Source organism: Carcharhinus amblyrhynchos, chromosome 17 (genome assembly GCF_965287045.1).
Source record: "Carcharhinus amblyrhynchos chromosome 17, sCarAmb.v2.hapA, whole genome shotgun sequence".
Taxonomy (NCBI): Eukaryota; Metazoa; Chordata; class Chondrichthyes; order Carcharhiniformes; family Carcharhinidae; genus Carcharhinus; species Carcharhinus amblyrhynchos.
In genome coordinates this window covers 49496197-49515561 of record NC_137340.1, presented here as the reverse complement: position 1 = coordinate 49515561, position 19365 = coordinate 49496197, and the positions used below count along the sequence as shown (strand labels likewise).

Here is a 19365-nt window from a genome sequence, read left to right as displayed (position 1 = left end):
TTTCCTCCGGGTGCTCCAGTTTCCTCCCACAGTCCAAAGATGTGGCGGTTAGGTTGATTGGCCATGCTAAACTGACCCTAGTGTCAGGAGGATTAGCAGGGTAAATATTTGAGGTTGTGGGAGTAGAGCCCGGGTGTGGATTGTGATCAGTGCAGACTCGATGGACCGAATGGTCTCCTTCTGCACTTAGGGATTCTATGGATTCTATGAACTGTTTGTCTTCTTGTGAATGGAAGTAGACAGAGAGGAAAATTATTGAAGACAAATCTTCACGACTGAACGAACCCATCAATCACACTGAGACACAAGGGGGAAGTGATGGTCTAGCTTCATAAACCTGCCAACAGCATGTGCATCTCTCGAAGATTTCACCCCTCTCTGTTTCCAAACTAAAACAATGGCAACTTCCTGATCCTAGTGTGTGTCAGAGGTCATTCTCCAACAGCCAGAGTGTGGGGAATCTGTGGAACTCTTTGCCGCAGAAGGCTGTGGAGGCCAAGTCATTGAGTGTCTTTAAGACAGAGATAGATAAGTTCTTGATTAGTAAGGGGATTAGGGGTTTTGGTGAAAAGGCAGGAGAATGGGGTTGAGAAAAAAATCAGCCATGACTGAATGGGGGAGCAGACGTGATGGGCCGAGCGGCCTAATTCTGCTCCCATGTCTTCTCTCTTCTGTCTTATGGTCTTACCCCACCCCTGTGCCTCCCGCAAGGGGTCAACAGTCTCAACTTGAAAATCTACATTTGAAACTATTGACAGTCTTCAATGTCCATGTAATTCGATCACTGTGGGAGTGCACAGCTGAACAGGTTCCACTCCCATTGGCAAACAGTTCAGGGGGAGCCTACGGGCCTGGGGGGGGAGGACTTATACTGTGTGCTCAGAGTTTGAGAGATAGTGAGCAGTGACATTACAGGAATGCCGTAAGTTAATGAGTGACTGCTCCTGAGGTGAAAGTGTAAAGTGCGGAAAATTAGAAAAATGTCAATTTTTAAATAATCCTTACGAAGCTACTTTACAATTCATTCAGAGACTCCAGCACAGAGCAGTATACTGTTTTATTTTTAAGTGGTAAAGTTTACTGTATTACTAAGGTTTCAATTAGACAGTAAATAGTAGTGATGAGAAGCACTGGAACCATAGAATCCTGTAATGCAAATGGAGGCCATTCGTCCCATCGAGTCTGTCCCGACCGTAATCCCACCCATGCCCTATCCCCAGAACCCCAGACACTTACCCTAGCTGGTCCCCCTGATATTAAGGGGCAATTTAGCATGGCCAATCCACCTAACCCGCACAGCTTTGGACTGTGGGCAGAAACCGGGGCACCCAGAGGGAACCCACACAGGCCATGTGCGGACTCCACATAGACAGTGACACGAGCCGGGAATCGAACCCAGGTCCCCGGCGCTATGAGGCAGCTGTGCTAACCACTGTGCCGCCCCTGGACACTTTCCCATAACATTTTGCCCCAGGAGGCATTCACACCCCTTTGCATTACTCACCTGATTCAGTCAATGATCACAGACAGGACGGTGTGATTTTGAAGGCAAATATGTAGACCGTCCAGAATGCAGGAAGGAAAATACACGTCTATATCAACCTGGCTACTTTAGAATTATTACATTATTTTAAAAATGGGCAAAAGCTTTACCCTGATCTGCCCACTGGCCCTGACTCATACCAAGGGAGTTTCCAGCTTTCAGAAACCAGCAGGGACTTTGGTATCTCTAAAGAGAAGTTAATCTCTATACTTCTTCCTCTGAAGCACAGGGGTGATCTTATAGAGGTCTATAAAATAATGAGGGGCACAGATCAGCTAGATAGTCAATATCTTTTTCCAAATGTTCTAAACTTAGAGGGCATAGATTTAAGAATGAGAGGGGAGAGATACAAAAGGGTTCAGAGGGACAATTTTTTCACACAGAGGGTGGTGAGTGTCTGGAACAAGTTGCCAGAGGTAGTAGTAGAGGCGGGTACAATTTTGTCTTTTAAAAAGCATTTAGACAGTTACATGGGCGCAATGGGTATAGAGGGATATGGGCCAAATGTGGGCAATTGGGACTGGCTTAGTGGCTAAAAAAAAAAGGCGACATGGACAAGTTGGGCTAAAGGGCCTGTTTCTGTGCTGGGAACCTCTATGACTCTTAATTCCCCCCGTGACTGCAGTAAATGAAATTCCAAAGATTCACCAACACGCTTTACCTTTCTGAGGCAGAGTTCTGGCCATGACAACGGAACGTCTGCAAGGGGCAAAAAGGGACCCTGATTCTTCCATTAAACCTCCCGACATTCCAGACCTGGAAAAACACATCCTTTGTGCAAAACCCAGATGAAAAAGTGGGAGGAATGTCACACAATAGGTGCTAGAACCTGTAATATTGCGGTGTGGAACTGAACGCAGGCAGTTTTGTGTTTTACCAACCAACACGGCAACAATGAGAAGAATTCTATCCAGGTAACTGCCTGACCCTGATCTCCACTGTGAGCTACTGGGACATTGAAATTCATGTATTGGTGCTGATAAGACTAATTAATCTCTGCTTGCCTTCTTCCAATGGGAAATTCGTTTCTTCTGGAATGACAGATCACCCTACAACAGTTACAGTTTGCTCACCTCTGGTGGGGTGTTTTTCAGAGTGGAGATCTGTCACTGGTGCTGTTCCGCAGGGATCAGGGCTGGGGCCTCTGCTGTTTGTAGTATAGATAAATGATCTGGAGGAAAACGTGGGTGGTCTGATTAGTAAGGTTTGCAGACGACGCGGAGGTTAGTGGAGTTGTTGATATTGCCGGGGACTGTCAGAGAAATACACAGGATATAGATAGATTGGAGACTTGGGCACAGAAATGGCAGATGGGAGTTTAATCCAGACAAATGTGAGGTGATGCATTTTGGAGGATCCAATTTGGGTGTGAATTATACTGTAAATGGCAGAACCCTTAGGAACATTAACATACAGAGGGATCTGGGCGTGCAGGCCCACAGTTCCCTATAAGTGGCAACACAGGTTGGCAAGGTGATTAAGGGGGCACGTAGCATGCTTGCCTTCATCAGCCAGGCCACTGAGTACAAGAGTTGGCAAATCATGTTGCAGCTATATGAAACCTTGGTGAGGCCACATTTGGAGTACTGCATGCAGTTCTGGTCACCACACGACCAGAAGGACATGGAAGCTTTGGAGAGAGTGCAAAGAAGGTTCACCAGGATGTTACCTAATCTCGAGGGCAGTGACTATGAGAAGAGATTGAACAAACGAGGATTGTTTTCACTGGAAAGATGGAGGCTGAGGGGAGGCCTGGTAGGGGTCGACAAAATGGTGAGATGCAAAGACTAGGTGGATAATCAGAGGGCTTTTCCAGGGGTGGAAGTATCAGTTACAAGGGAGCACAGGTTCAAGGTGAGAGGGAGAAAGTGTGAGGAAGAAGTATTTAATGCAGAGAGTGGTGGTGCCTGGAACGCACTGCCAGGGGAGGGTGTGGAAGATGGCACATTAGCAACAGTTAAGAGGCACGTGGATGGGTTCATGAAAAGGGAGGGAATAGAGGGATACGGACCGAGTAAGGGAAGTAGGTTTTTTTTTAGTTTAGTTAGGGCACCATGCTCAGCACAGGCTTGGAGGGCCGAAGGGCCTGTTCCTGTGCTGTACTTTTCTTTGTTCTTTATTCTTTGAATACACCATGGGATTTTTGGATTTTGGACTCATCTCAATTCTTGAAACCTTAATTCTTATTTTTTTAATCACACTCTTGCCCTGTCCCCTTTTTTCTCTTATCCTTCTTTTATTGCGTGAATGCAAAAGGGGCACGTTGTAAAAAAAAAACCTCCCAGTGTTTTCTGTGTGCATGTAAGTAAAACCCCCTCCCTTATTTTACCCTATCCCCAGGATTATTGGGGGATAGACAGGAAAGTGGAGCTGAGGCCACAATCAGCCATGGTCTTATCAGATGGCAGAGCAGCTTTGAGGGGCCGAATGGCCTATTGTTGCTCTTACTTGTTGTTCCTTTTTCAGTGAATCCTAACACAGGGGAGGAAAAATGTCCCTGCCCCATTTCAAATCCCAGAATACAATATAACGCTAGCAACCGTGATGAGGAAAGGTCAATGTATTTACCGGATGTATTACCTAGCCTGGAAAAGGTTAGCACTAATAGATTAATTGATTGATTTGAACTTTTTTTGTTTTAAATTAACACTTGCAACGCAACAAAAAATATTGATTGGGTTTCAGGCCTCTAAGTATTTTATCAGATGAGAGATGCTAGACGAGAAAAATCAGGCTGCAATTTTCCTGTCCCGTCCACCACGGGAATCGTAGCAGACAGGGAGGTGGTCCATTGCCCTCAGGCGGGATTTTCCGGTTTTGGGAAACCCCGCCCACAGAGTCAAGGATGAAGCGTTCAGACATTCCACTCTGCACCTTAACCGATAATTCTTGCTTTTCTCCCTCTGTGTAAGACACAAGATGTGGAGATGTTGGCGTTGGACAGTAAGGAGTCTCACAACACCAGGTTAAAGTCCAATGCGAGTCGCATTCCAACCATTATTTTGTAAATTGAGTTTGTGTCTTTATATACCCTGTTTGCAAACTGAACTCAAACTCACAGGGCGAAGGGGCAACGCTCCAAAAGCTAGTGGCTTTTGCTACCAAATGAACCTGTTGGACTTTAACCTGAGACCTCTTACTGTGAGACACAAGAGCCAGAGAAATAAAGACATCATTCCATAAGAAAGGGGAACATTAATGGGCCATTTAAGCCTTTGGACCTGCTCTGCCATTCTATAAGATCATGGCTGATCTCTACCTGCCTTCACCTTCTCTTAATCTCCATGGTACCCAAAAATCTATCAACCTCTGTCTGGGTGATGGAGTACCCACAGCCCTCTGGGGTAGAGAACTTCGAGAGAAGAAATTCCTCCTCACTCTTCAGTCCCTTATTCTGGGACTCTGACCCTGTGTTCTGGATACACAAGCCAGGGTGTCAGAGAATACAGCAGGATATAGATAGGCTGGAAAATTGGGCAGAGAAATGGCAGATGGAGTTTAATCCGGATAAACATGGGGTGATACATTTTGGTAGATCCAATTCAGATGGGAGCTATAAAATAAACGGCAGAACCATCAGGAATATAGACACACAGAAGGATCTGGACGTGCTGGTCCCCAGATCCTTAACAGTACAGATGGAAAAGGTGTGATGAAAACATACGGCATTCTTACATTCATTGGATGGGGCATCGAGTATAAAAGTCGGCAAATTATTTTACAGTTGTATAAAACATTGGTGAAGCCACGTTTGGAATACTGTGTCCAATTCTGATTGCCACACTACCGGAAGGATGTGGAGGCTTTGGAGAGAGTACAGAAAAGGTTTACCAGGATGTTGCCTAGTATGGAGGGTATTAAACAAGAGGAGAGATTGAATAAACTGGGATTGTTCTCCCTAGAAAGATGGAGGTTGAAAGGGAGACCTGGTAGAAGTTTATAAAATTATGAGGGGGATGGATAGGGTGAACAGTTGGAAGTTTTTTCCCAGGGCAGGAATGACAATTACAAGGGGGCACAAGTTCAAGATAATGGATTTCTGGTGCCGTCAGCTCTGTGCCAATCTCTGGCACGGAACTGTATAAATTACTCCAATGCCCATCTAAATATAATTTGAATTTTATAAGCGGGCCCAGAACTGGAGTGAAGGTGGGGCCCCAGAGGGTCAGATGCTCGGGGATGGCCCCTGGGCATTGCCAGCACCAGCCTGGCCCCCTGGCACTGCCCCAGGCGAAATATGGCAATGCCCAAGGGGCACCTTGGCACTGCCCAATGAGCACCAAGCAGGATCCCACTCTGCCGTCGGGATCAGGGATAGAGGGAGGGAGGCCAGCGATCGAGGCTGGGGATCAGGGCTGCCGGGGGTGGGGAATCGAGGTGGGAAGGGGGAGGTGGAGGCGAGCTGGCCAAGGGGGTTAATGATGGGGCCATGGGAGGTCCAGAGAGGCGGCATTGCAGGGTCGCGGTGCTGGCCAGCAATAGGGAAGCCGGCAGTGCGGGCCGACTGCACATGTGCCGATCTCCGCTGTGACAAATCGGCGCGTGCGCAGTGGCGCACTCAGCACTACGCTGCCGGCTTTTCCAGCGGGAATAGGCCCCGCCCACAGAGGTTCTCTGTGATGCTCAAAGTGTGGCAAATTCATTTTGAAACTCCCGCTGAAAAAACAACGGGATTGACTCCTGTTTTTACGCAAATTCGACACTTAGAATTTTTTTGGGACAATTGCCCCGGTTTTACAGAGCAAGATCCCATACACAGCAACGCGATAATGGCCAGATGATCTGTTTTGAGTGACGCCGGCTGAGGGATGAATATTGACCAGTTCCCCAGTGGATCTACACAACCTCTTCTTCAAAACAGAGCTTTTCACATCCATCTGAGACAGGGCCTCAGTTTAACTTCTCATCTGGAAGATGGCACTACTGACAGTCTCACACTCCCCCAGTGTTTCTAAGATAAGAGGCTACAAAGACCTTTACACAGATAACTGCCCACAGCAACCGAATAAGTAGTGAAACTATTAATCGAAAACAGAGTAAAATTCTTAAAAGAAATGGTGCAAAGATATCACGCAACGGGACGATGTGTTTTGTGGTGGCAAAGGTGGACGGTGTTATAGGATTACACCTCCTGTACTCTTCAAGGGGTTCACTTAGCTGCCTATGCATGCCATGTGCCCCTTTCTTCTTCTTGACCAGGGCCTCAATATCCCGAGTCATCCAGAGTTCCCTACTTCTGTCGGCCTTGCCCTTCACTCTGAGAGGAACGTGTTTACCCTGAACCCTGGTTAACACACTTTTGAAAGCATAACCCTAACCCTTTGCCTTCCCCCAATTAACTTTGGAAAGTTGCTGCCATCAAAATTGGCCTTGCTCTCAGTTAGAATTCACACAGAAAAGTGCAAAAATGCTTTGCTTTGAACAGACGCCACCGCCCCCCCCAATGCCCTCCAAAGAATGGTCAAAAAATTATTAAAAATCATCAAATATTCTTGATTGTAAACAGTGTCACTTTTCCAAAACAAACCAAATGTTAGAAACAGCTGAAATTTGTGTGTTCTAACCTCATCCATTGTCACCGGTCCAGATATATTATTTCCATTTTCAAAGACGCCCAGTGGCTGTGACGTCTTCTTTGCTCCCTCGGTACGCTCCGGAATGTTCTGTATTTTAACAGCTTCTTCAATCTCCTCATCGCTCTCACTGTCTTCATTTTCCTACAAATGTAGAAGGTTCTGACGCTCAGTTTCATAAACCATGAGAATAAAACAAAGCTCACAGGTCACATCTCACAGCATAGCCCCAAAATGATGAGTATGTGGGGGACAGCGTTAAGATGGAGGTAACTTCCACACAACAACAACTTGCATTTATATTGCACCTTTACCATAGTAAAGCAGCAACATCATCAAACAGAATTCATGATCGTGTCACGTAAAGAGATATTAGGAGAGATGGTCAAAGAGGTAAGTTTTAATCATAAAATCTCTATAATGCAGATGGAGGCCATTCAGCCCATCAAACCTGCACCAATCACAATTCTACCTAATCCCTATCCCCATGACCCCATATATTTACCCCGCTAGTCTCCCTGACACTAAGGGTCAATTTAGCATTGCCAATCCAGTGATCACTGTTGATCACTCTGACAAAGATTGCCTTTACTTCATTATGCCTCAGTGGAATGCCCTGCGATGTTTTTCTACATTTAAAAAAAGTTGCTTATATAAATGTCTATCCTAAACTTGCCTTGCAAAGCTCTGAAACCCTCCTTCACTTATCCAGCAACCTTCGCTCATCTGAACATATTAGCATCCAACAAATTATCTGAGCCACATCAGCCATTGTTATATAAGCTTCTGAGGGGATGTTTTCCCTTGTGGGAGAAATGTGAATTAGGGGTCTCCTGTTGATGACAGAGATTAGGAGAATTTCATTTTCTCTCAGAAGATTATTAGGCAGTACGGTGGCACAACGGTTAGCACTGCTGTCTCACGGTGCCAAGGATTTGATTCCCAGCTTGGGTCACTATCTGTGTGGAGTTTGTACATTCTCCCCATGTTTACGTGGGTTTCCTCCAAGTGCTCTGGTTTCCACAGTCCAAATGATGTGTGGGTTTGATGGATTAGCCATGGGAAAAGTGTGGGGTTACAGGACAGTGGAGAGGGCCTGGATAAGATAGTCTGTCACAGAGTCACTGTGGACTCGATAAGCCGAATGGCCTTGTCTACATTGTAGAGATTCAATGATTCTAGTTTGTAGAATTCTCTTCGCCAGAGCGGTGTGGAGGCTTTTCTTAAGGCTGAGTTAGATTGACTGCCTTGTCAATCAAGAATCAAAGGATATAGCGAAGGTTCACCAGCCTGATTCCCAGAATTGAAATATGAAGAGAGACTGGATCAACTGGGTTTGTACTCAGTGGAATTTAGAAGAATGAGAGGGGAATCTCACAGAAACATATAAAATTCTGATGGAACTGGGCAGGCTGGATGCAGGAAGAATGTTCCCAATGTTGGGGAAGTCCAGAACTCGGGGTCACAGTCTAAGAATAAGGGGTAAACCATTCAGGACTAAGATGAGGAAGAACTTCTTCACTCAGAGAGTCGTGAACCAGTGGAATCCTCTACCACAGAAAGCTGTTAGGGCCAGTTCATTAGATATATCCAAGAGGGAGCTGGACGTGATCCTTGTGACTAAAGAGATCAAGGGAAATTGGAAGGGTGGGATACTGAATGTGCATAATCAACGATGATCATATTGAATAGTGGTGTAGGCTCAAAGGGCCAAATGGCCTATTCTTGCACCTATTATCTACGTTCTATAGAAGGTCGTCAGGAAAGGGGAGTTGAGACCACAATCAGAATAGCCATGATCTTACCAAATGGCGAATAGCAGACTGAATGGCCTATTCCAAATTCATGCGTTCGCTATTGCTAAACCAGTCTTAAGGATGGGTTTATAATTTGAATTTTGTTTATTGGTAAAACCAAATTATTCTTTTGTTCCGTTCCCCACGCAATGTTCAACAGGAAATATTCAGCTTTGGGCTTGAACAGTGTGCAACTTGGTGGAAGAGTTAAATGAGATTCATGTAAACGGACAAACATAAACTGGGATCAAACACATGAAATTGAAGCAAAGTTTATTTATCAGTTGCAAATTGGCTTATATTAACACTGCAATGAAGTTAATGTGAAAATCCCCTCGTCGCCACAGCCCAGCACCTATTTGGGTACACTAAGGGAGAATTTAGCATAGCCAATGCACTTAAACAGTGCATCTTTCAGACTATGGGAGGAAACGCACACAGACACAAGACAACATGCAGACTCCGCACAGACAGAGTCCCATGATCTGGACGAGGGTATAGTTGGGTGGATTAGTAAATTTGCTGATGACACCAAAGTCGGAGGTGTGGTAGATAGTGATGAAGGGTGTCATAGTTTGCAGGAAGACTTAGACAGGTTGCAGAGCTGGGCCGAGAGGTGGCGGATGGAGTTTAATGCGGAGAAGTGTGAGGTAATTCACTTTGGTAGGAATAACAGATGTGTCGAGTATAGGGCTAACGGGAGGACTTTGAATAGTGTGGATGAGCAGAGGGATCTAGGTGTATGTGTACATAGATCCCTGAAAGTTGGGAGTCAAGTAGATAAGGTTGTTAAGAAGGCATACGGTGTCTTGGCGTTTATTGGTAGGGGGACTGAATTTAGGAGTCGCAGCGTCATGTTGCAACTGTATACAACTCTGGTGCGGCCGCACTTGGAGTACTGTGTGCAGTTCTGGTCCCCACATTACAGGAAGGATGTGGAGGCTTTGGAGAGGGTGCAGAGGAGGTTTACCAGGATGTTGCCTGGTATGGAGGGGAGGTCCTATGAGGAGAGGCTGAGGGATTTGGGGTTGTTTTCGCTGGAAAGAAGGCGGCTAAGAGGGGATCTTATTGAAACATATAAGATGATTAGAGGTTTAGATAGGGTGGATAGTAATAGCCTTTTTCCTCTGATGGAGAAATCTAGCACGAGGGGGCATGGCTTTAAATTAAGGGGTGGTAGTTATAGGACAGATGTCAGGGGTAGGTTCTTTACCCAGAGGGTGGTGAGGGATTGGAATGTCCTGCCTGCTGCAGTTGTAAATGCGCCTAGTTTGGGGGCGTTTAAGAGATCCGTGGATAGGTTTATGGACGAAAAGGGATTGGTTTAGGTTAGTGGGTCATTGTTTTGTAACTGGTCGGCGCAACATCGTGGGCCGAAGGGCCTGTTCTGCGCTGTAATGTTCTATGTTCTATGTAAATCGGGAACCAAACCCAGGTCCCTGACGCTGTGGGGCAGCAGTGCTAACCAACTGTGCCACCCAACAAGGCAGGAGTAGGCCACCAAAGCCTTCAAGCCTGCCCCACCCATTCAATACAATCATGGCTGATCTATGCCAGCCTCAACTACTTTTCTAAGCAGTAAGGATGCAATAATTTGGGAACTCAAACTTATTCGTAAACTGGACAAGAATAGCTGATGATACTACTTTCCTTACCTCTCTGTTCTCTTCATTGCTTTTTCCTCTTTCCAACTTTTTCCTTTCCTTCTGGCGCTGGGAGAGGAAAGCAGATTTGTATGATCATTACAAAGATTTCATCCTTTCGTCAACATTTACAGTACGAGTTAGTTCAGGATGAGGTCCCACACACAGTGTAAAACAACGGTATAAATGTCAATAATCACACAAATTTTCAATTAGATCAGAACGCATTCTCAATTCAATTGGTGGTCATGCATTGCGGTTCTTTTGGTGGGAAATGGAGCTTCAAGGGCCAAAAAATAATTGAGCTGCACCAATCCATCATTCCTACTTTCTAAATCTTTCTACTCGGGTTCGAATCCCGTCACGGCAAATGGTGGAATTTGTATTGCATAAAATCTACCTGGAATTAAGAATCTACTGATGAATCATTGCCGATTGTTGGAAAAACCCATCCGATTCACTAGAGTCATAGAGAGTTACAACATGGAAACAGGCCCTTCGGCCCAACTTGTCCATGCCACCCTTTTTTTTAAACAACTATGCTAGTCCCAGTTGCCCGCGTTTGGCCCATATCCCTCTACACCCATCTTACCCATGTAACTGTTTAAATGCTTTTTAAAGACAAAATTGTACCCGCCTCTGGTGACTCTGGCCAATTGCCCTTTAGGGAGGGAAATCTGCCGTCCTTACCCGGTCTGGCCTACATGTGACTCCAGAGCCACAGCAATGTGGTTGACTCGCAACTGCCCTCGGGCAGCTAGGGATGGACAATAAATGCCAGCGATGCCCATATCCCACAAGAAAGCTTATCACATTGCTGCCCACTAATTAGTTGTCACATCTCCTACATTACAATAGCGGTGACATTTCAAATTGGTGTATTTGCTGTCCAGCAGCTTGGCACTCGCTGTCAATGGCTGTGGAAGGAACACACACAGACACACATTTATATTATTACAACTGGGTCAAGCTGGCAAGCTCCAGCCTGGATCTCATTAGGAAAATCAGGTCTGTTTGAAGGAGTTAATTGGCACAATCTCTGCTGGAAGCTTGGCATACCGTGTGGAAAATTAGGGGAAAAAATAATTGACCAAGCAGGTTCGGCAGCCCACGGAATGAAATCAGCAAGAGGATAGAGTGACCAATTTAAAGTCCAAACAGCTCTGTCTCTGAGTATTGGAATAATAATAAACAGCTCCCTCAACTACCTAGCAACACCAGGTTTATCAGGACAACAGATTATTGAACCGTTGAGCAGATAATAAAGCAACCGCCCAAACTCAAGGACGAGTGTGATTACTGGGCAACCTGGGTGGTGGTCTCAGGTGGCAGGACTGTGGGGCAGAGAGGCGTGGATTGCGGGTGGCAGGGGCACACAGGGTCACTGGCACCATGGAATAAAGTGGAACTGAAACTATCCAGAGCTTTAAAACAATAAACCTCCATCACAGGTGGGAAGTTCTCCCGTCATTTTAAAGCCCGATGCACAGAAAGCTCTGAACCAACCCAGAACAGTCTTCACTGGGAAGATTTAAAAAGTATCCGGGAGGTCAGGGGGATCAGTCTGTGCTCCCAACCAGAAACACGTCAACTCCAGTTACTGTGGCAGAGACAATTCCAGCAGCACCCTCACAGCCTGCACCATAATCCGGCTCCAAGAACGTCCTCATCCTCTCCGCTCCAGAATCAGATTGGGATCAGATTCCAGGAATGCTTTCGCCTTCCCCACTCCAGAATCAGATTGGGGTCAGATTCCAGGAACCTCGTCACTCTCTCTGCTCCGGGATCAGACGGATATCAGATTCCGGGCATGTTCTCATCATCTTTGCTCCAGGATCAGACCCCGGGAATGCTCTCACACCTTGCACTGGGACTAGATTCCAAGGATATTCTCACCCTCTCTGCACCGGGATGAGATTGGGACCAGATTTCAGGAACGTTCTCATTCTCTCTGCTCCGGGATGAGATTGGGATTAGGCTCTAGGAACAATTTCACTCTCTCCACTCCGGAATCAGAGCTTTGGACAAAAAAAAGTGACCAGCAGCAACAGCTGGGGATTCATTTGCTTAGATTCCCGGATGATCACATTAATAATTTAACTCAGATCAGACTGACTTATCTATGTTGAACATTAACAGCTTATAGCGTACACGGGGAAGATAAATAAATTTCAAAACTACTGTAAACAATTAGACAATATGTGAAAGGAGTCATTTGTGTTGGAAGGTGACATTGCAAAGCTCTGAGATACTGATTATCGCACAGTTCCTGCACTTCCAAGAACATGCATTAATACCAATTCCAAAACTGGTATTAATAAGCCCAGTGCAGACATTTTCTAGTCTTCCGTTTGATCTGTCAAATTTTGATTTAGTCCTTCAGGATTGTGTAGTGAAATTAAAATGGATTTTTTTTATATGTTTGAGGGGGATGTTTAAAAATTCAGCTTTAGCTACAGCCAGTCAATATGTCTGAGGGAATGCAACTCAGATGCTGGAAAAGCAGGATAATTACTCGCTTTAGGTTTGCAAGTGGTTACATTAAGTAGACTTAATGGATTTTTGTTTACTTAAGTTCCTCGGGGATTTCCAATTGCAGCGTCATGTGATAATATGCAGTCCTGGGTCTGTAGCAGAAAAAAAAAGCTTTGGCAGAATGCAGTTCAGTTTGGAGCTGAAACCTGGTTGAACTTAGAATGATTTTGCCGGAACTCTGGGTGAGGTTTAATGGCCTTGCTTGAGCGAGAGCAGAAACTTCCCCCATTTCCATTATCCACTCCTTGCCAACTCCAATTCCATGGCTGGTGAGATAGTAGAATTTCAGCATCCATATCTCTCTGAAATCTTCAAAACTGTCTATACTCATTATGGTAAGTATATTTACGGCTGCTAACTGTATTTAAAGTGGTTTTTAAGTCTGTAAGAGGAATGTTGCTTATTTGGAACTGAAGCAGTGATAAGTTCAAAATTAAAGTTGTTTCTTTCTCATTTTCAATATTGTTCAACTGTTAATAGTTACTTTTTTCATTTGTTAAAGGTATATTTAAACTGCACCATTGAATAAAGTTTGTTTTACTAGAAAAGGTCTCCAATCACTCCTGGAGTGAAGCATCCTCTCCTCATGCTTATGCCAAAATAGAAAAATTGTTGGAGTCTAATCTACAGTCCCAAGGTAACTTGGGCTTCTGGGCCAGCACCCTAAGAACATGAAAGATAGCAGCAGGGATTGTGAGTAGGAGAGGGGGGTACAGTTACCCTGATCAGAAACAGAATACGAGGAAAATGGTTTATATTTTGTCTTGTGTTCAGGGAAACTGGGTTTCTCCCATTTAGCATCGCTACAGAGAGCGCAGCCTAACTGAGGACTCAAATCTAATTCTCAGGCTTTCTGCGTTAAAGCTTCACTGTCATTCCCTCTGGAAAGTGGAATTATTTACAGGTGAAATTGTTTTAGGGGAAAACAGCTCAAAAGGGTACGCATTTGCTTGCTAAATCACAGGTGATTCTCTATTTACAAAGACCAGGATAATAGCTTCCCTTCCCAGCATCCACTTGGAGCTTTGGAAATCCTGGACACCAAGAAAATTACAGCACAGGAACAGGCCCTTCGGCCCTCCAAGCCTGCGCAGGCCATGCTGCCTGACTGAACTAAAAACCTCTTGTCCTTCCAGGGACCATATCCCTCTATTCCCATCCTATTCATGTATTTGTCCAGATGCCTCTTAAAAATCACTATTGTATCTGTTTCCACTACCTCCCCGACCAGCGAGTTCCAGGAACTCACCACCCTCTCCGTAAAAAATGTGCCTCGTACATTTCCTTTAAGCCTTGCCTCTCGCACCTTAAAGCTATGCCCCCTAGTACTTGACTCTTCCACCCTGGGAAAAAGCTTCTGACTATCCACTCTGTCCACGCCTCTCATAATATTGTAGACTTGTATCAGGTTGCCCCTCAACCTTCGTTCTAGTGAGGACAAATCAAGTTTCTCCACCTTTCCTCATAGCTAATGTCCTCCATACCAGGCAATATCCTGGTAAATCTCTTCTGTACTCTCTCCAAAGCCTCCACATCCTTCTGCGAGTGAAGCAACCAGAATCAAACACTATATTCCAAATACAGCCGAACTAAGGTTCTACAAAGCTGCAATGTGATTGCAAATTTTTAAACTCAGTGCTCCAGACGATGAAGGCAAGCATGCCGTATGCCTTCTTGACTATATTCTCCAACCGCATTGCCTCTTTCAGTGACCTGTGTACCTGTACACCCAGATCCCTCTGCCCATCTTAAGGGTTGAAGTTGGAAATTTCACAGATTCCAGCAGGAATATTTTCACTCGAAATACCTTGAACACACATGGAAAGTTCTCCTATCACGTTTGTGGCACCAGTGTTACTTATCACTTCATAGAATCTACTGTGCAGAATAAGGCCATTCAGCCCATCAAGTCTGCACGAACCACAATCTCCATAACCCCGTGCATTTACCCTAGCTAGTCCCCGCTGACACCAAGTGGCAATTTATCATGGCCAATCCACCTAAGCTGCACATCTTTGGACTGCGGGAGGAAACCGGAGCACCCGGAGGAAACCCACACAAACACGGGGAGAATGTGCAAACTCCACACAGATAGTGACCCAAGCTGGGAATCGAACCTGGGTCCCTGGCGCTGTGAGGCAACAGTGATAGCCACCGTGCTGCCCACATACCAACCCCAGCCTAGATATTAACCAATTCTTGCTGCATTTGGACACAGACTGCTTCAGTCCATGTTGCCAATGTTTTCTGGTTTACACTCATTGGGACAAATGCAAGAATGCCAAATATCAAACCATCACAACAATTTATATTACAGAAGAAAAGGGAGCTGATTGGTTCATGACTTTTTTTAATTTATTCGTGGGATATGGGCATCGCTGGCTGGCCAGCACTTATTGTGCATCCCTAGTTGCCCTTGAGAAGGTGGTGGTGAGCTGTCTCCTTGAATCACTGCACTCCATGTTCTGTGGGTTGACCCATAATGCCATTAGGGAGGGAATTCCACTTGACTGTAACTGTCTGAGGCATCGCCATGGAGAAAGCAACATTGAACTATAGGGTCCTCAAATTCAAAAAAGGCGTAAGGTATTCCTTCAGTTTGCAGAGACTAGGTCCCTGTGTACGAATGCATATCCCTTCTAGCATTCAGTAATGAGCCACATTATAGGCTGCGCTGATCGTCTGAAATTGGTTGTAATGTCGCTATTAGCACACTCAGAATTGTTCAACAAGTGCTGCCCAATCACAGAAATATTTTTTAATCCATTCATGGGATGTGGCCGTCTCTGGCTGGGCCAGCATTTATTGCCCATCCCTGAGGGCATTTAAGAGTCAACCACATTGCTGTGGCGCTGGACTCACATGTAGGCCAGACCAGGTAAGGACGGCAGATTTCCTTCCCTAAAGGACATTAGTGAACCAGATGGGTTTTTACAACAATCAATAATGGTTTCCTGGTCATCAGTAAACATATATTTCAACATTTTTTTTATTCAATTCAAATTTCACCATCTGCAGTATGGTGGCACAGTGGTTAGCACTGCTGCCTCACAGCACCAGGGACCCGGGTTCAAATCCGGCCTCAGGTCACTGTCTGTGTGGATTTTGCACATCCTCCCTGTGTCTGCGTGGGTTTCCTCCAGATCTCCGGTTTCCTCCCACAATCCAAAGATGTGCAGGTTAGGTTAATTGATCGTGCTAAGTTGACCCTAGTGTGGCGGATATTAGCAGGGTAAATATAGAAACCTACAGCACAGAGGGAGGCCATTTGGCCCATCGAGTCTGCACCAACCATAATCCCACCCAGGTCCTATCCCTATAACCCCACACATTCACACTAGCTAGTCCCCCTGATATTAAGTGGGTCATATGTAGGGTTATGAGAATAGGGCCTGGGTGGGATTGTGGTAGGTGCAAGACTGGATGGGCCAAATAGCCTCCTCCTGCACTGTAGGGATCTATGATTCCATGATGGGATTTGAACCGTAGCATCACCCTAGGCTGCTGGATTACTAGTACAGCGACACCAACATTACGCCACTACCTCCCCTATCACATGTAACAGTGGACATTTTGGATTGGTTGAGTATGGTCTGTACTCTCCCCATTACGAACAAACGTAGGAAGATGCTCTTCTATTTGATTCAGTCAGTCAGTTGCTGGGATGTTCCTGAATTCATACCTGGCAGTGAAACCCTTACACAGCATTATATTGATTCAATCAGGGCTTACTGGGATTACTCCATTCCTTCCTCAAGCAGGAACGTTACAGCAGTTACTGAAAAGCAATAACTGAAACAAGTACCTTTTTCTTGGCCCTTCGCCTCTCTGCCTTCTTTTTCGCTCTTTCCTGGTCAGTTATGTGTTTGTCCAACTTGACTCCATTGTCCTGTTGGTAAATAAAGGCAGGTCACGGTTAACATTGTAACCGCACCGTGATGAATGCAAGACTCAGAAACCACAAAGCTTCATGTTCGGAAGGCAGTCGAGTAGAAAGACAGCCTGATGCCATCAATCTGGGACTGGCTTTTGTACAATGCTAAGCTCAGCAACAGGCTGTTCTCAATGCTCATCGCATAGATCAACTAAACAATGTGATAGAATTCACCCTGTTATATACCCGGTATTCGCTTCCCATACACTCATTGGGGGTCTGGCAGATAGAGAGAACCATCTAACAGTGCCCAGTGAGAGCCAATAACCTTCCAATTAAAAAATAAAAAGCAGCCAGTATAATCAAAGACCCCACACACCCCAGATATTCTCTCTTCCACCTGGAAAAAGATACAAAAGTCTGAGATCACGTAGCAACCGACTCAAAATTAGCTTCTTCCCTTCTGCCGTCATTTGAATCCACCTAACCCGTACATCTTTGGGTTGTGGAAGGAAACTGGAGCACCCGGAGGAAACCCACGCAGACACAAGGAGAATGTGCAAATTCCACGCAGACAGTGACCCAAGTCAGGAATCGAACTCAGGTTCCTGGCGCTGTGAGACAGCAGTGCTAACCACTGTGCCAGCATGCCATCCACAAACAGCAATGTCGTAACAAGATATTCAGTTTTCTGTGATGTTGGTTGTGGAATAAATATTGACCAGGACACTAGGGATAGATACCCCATCTCTTTGGAAAGTGCACCACAGGATGGATGTGTTATGTCCACAAAAGAGGGCAGAACAACACCACCTTCAGTCCAGCACTCCCTTAGCCAATGCAGACAATATGGGCCGAATGGTCTCCTTCTGCGCTGTATTCTGTGAATCTCTGTATGGTTACACAACTGCGCCAGAATTTTACTAAACCCAGAAAGCAATGCAATGGCCAATGAATCTAGACAAACAAAACGTTTCTGAAAACTGCCACATTTGCAGGATTTGGATGGAATTTTCCAGTGCCCAATGGTGGGTCCTGTCGAGGGGTTTAAATGGATTGCAGCAACGGTGCTGGAAAATTTCAGCGTCTGTCTCAACTATTTTCAAACTTCCGTGGTCCACGTCAGAAACACCAGTGCTGAAATCTGGGTCAAAACATTTGCTTAAATTGCAAATTACTCTAACGAGGAGCTTAATCTCCAACAAGAACAAATATTCAAGTGCATCATTTGACTGCTGAGAATTGTAACAGTGACATATTATGTACAGTCCTGCTCGCAGGTCTGCAGTGTAGTTTACCTGTGACTTAGACTAGCAACACCAACATTAGTACATCATCCTGCAACAGTACAAACTGACTGCCAACACAGCCATGCCTTCCAGAACCTGAACACAGACACTCAAGAAAGGGTGTCAGAGGCTCAGCAGAGAGCTCAAAAATGCAAAGCTCAAAATAGGACAGAAATAGGAAGTGAGGTTTGCCAGTATTTGATTTATTAGCTGCTGCTCCAGATCCAGCAACGAAACATAAGCATTTCTAATTTTTTTTTTAAGTCTGGTTGCAGTTCACAGTCTTGTAGCAAATGTTATTTGGGTACAAAGTCACAAGTTTCATCGGTTAGAGGCAGAGAGGACTAAACAGAACAGGAGGGAGGCCACATGGGGATGTGAGTGAAAGTAAGAGCGCAAGAGAGTGACAAAAGGGCTCAGGGGTGTGAGTGACATTGGGACAACAAGCAAGATGAAGGGAGTGAGGCGGACAGAAGGGAGTTGCAAGGCAAAGCGAGTGCGTGAGATAGAATAAGATAGAGAAAATATAGTTTAGTGTCACAAGTAAGCTTACATTAACACAGCAATGAAGTTACTGTGAAAATCCCCTAGTCGCCACACTCCGGCACCTGTTCGGGTACACTGAGGGAGAACTTAGCATGGCTAATGCACCCTAACCAGCACATCCCTTGGACGATGGGAGGAAACCGGACCACCCGGAGGAAACCCATGCAGACACGGGGAGAACGTGCACACTCCACACAGACAGTGACCCAAGCCGGGAATTGAACCCAGGTCCCTGGCGCTGTGAGGCAGCGGTGCCAACCACTGTACCTCCGAGCGAGAGGGCGAGAAAGTGACGAAAGAAAGCATGGGTGTGTGAGTGACAGTGGAACAGCAAAACAGAGAGCAAGACGGAGGCAGCGAGGTGGATGGGGGGGGGTGCGGTGCGAGGCAGAAGGATGGACGTGAGGCAGAGTCAGAGCAGGGAATCGAAAGCGCAAGAGAATAGGACAGGGAATGGTGGAATTCCCAAAAAAAGATATTAATTAGCTTCCTAAAGAAATAAATGTTTTAAAAATGTATTCTTCAATCATTACTTACAATAATTTAACCTATTATTTACAATTCCG

General features: G+C 45.5%; 1 protein-coding gene across 1 annotated transcript in view; it reads right to left on the bottom strand.

Annotated features, from left to right (window-relative positions):
* Positions 1-19365, bottom strand: part of LOC145354586 (uncharacterized) — a 155608-nt gene that overhangs the window by 87819 nt on the left and 48424 nt on the right. Inside the window, exons 4-6 of the mRNA XM_080206050.1 lie at positions 16896-16979; positions 10568-10624; positions 7108-7260 (exon numbers count right to left, since the gene is read on the bottom strand). Of these exons, the coding sequence (XP_080062176.1) occupies positions 7108-7260; positions 10568-10624; positions 16896-16979 (294 nt within the window). The remainder of the gene's footprint in view (positions 1-7107; positions 7261-10567; positions 10625-16895; positions 16980-19365) is intronic.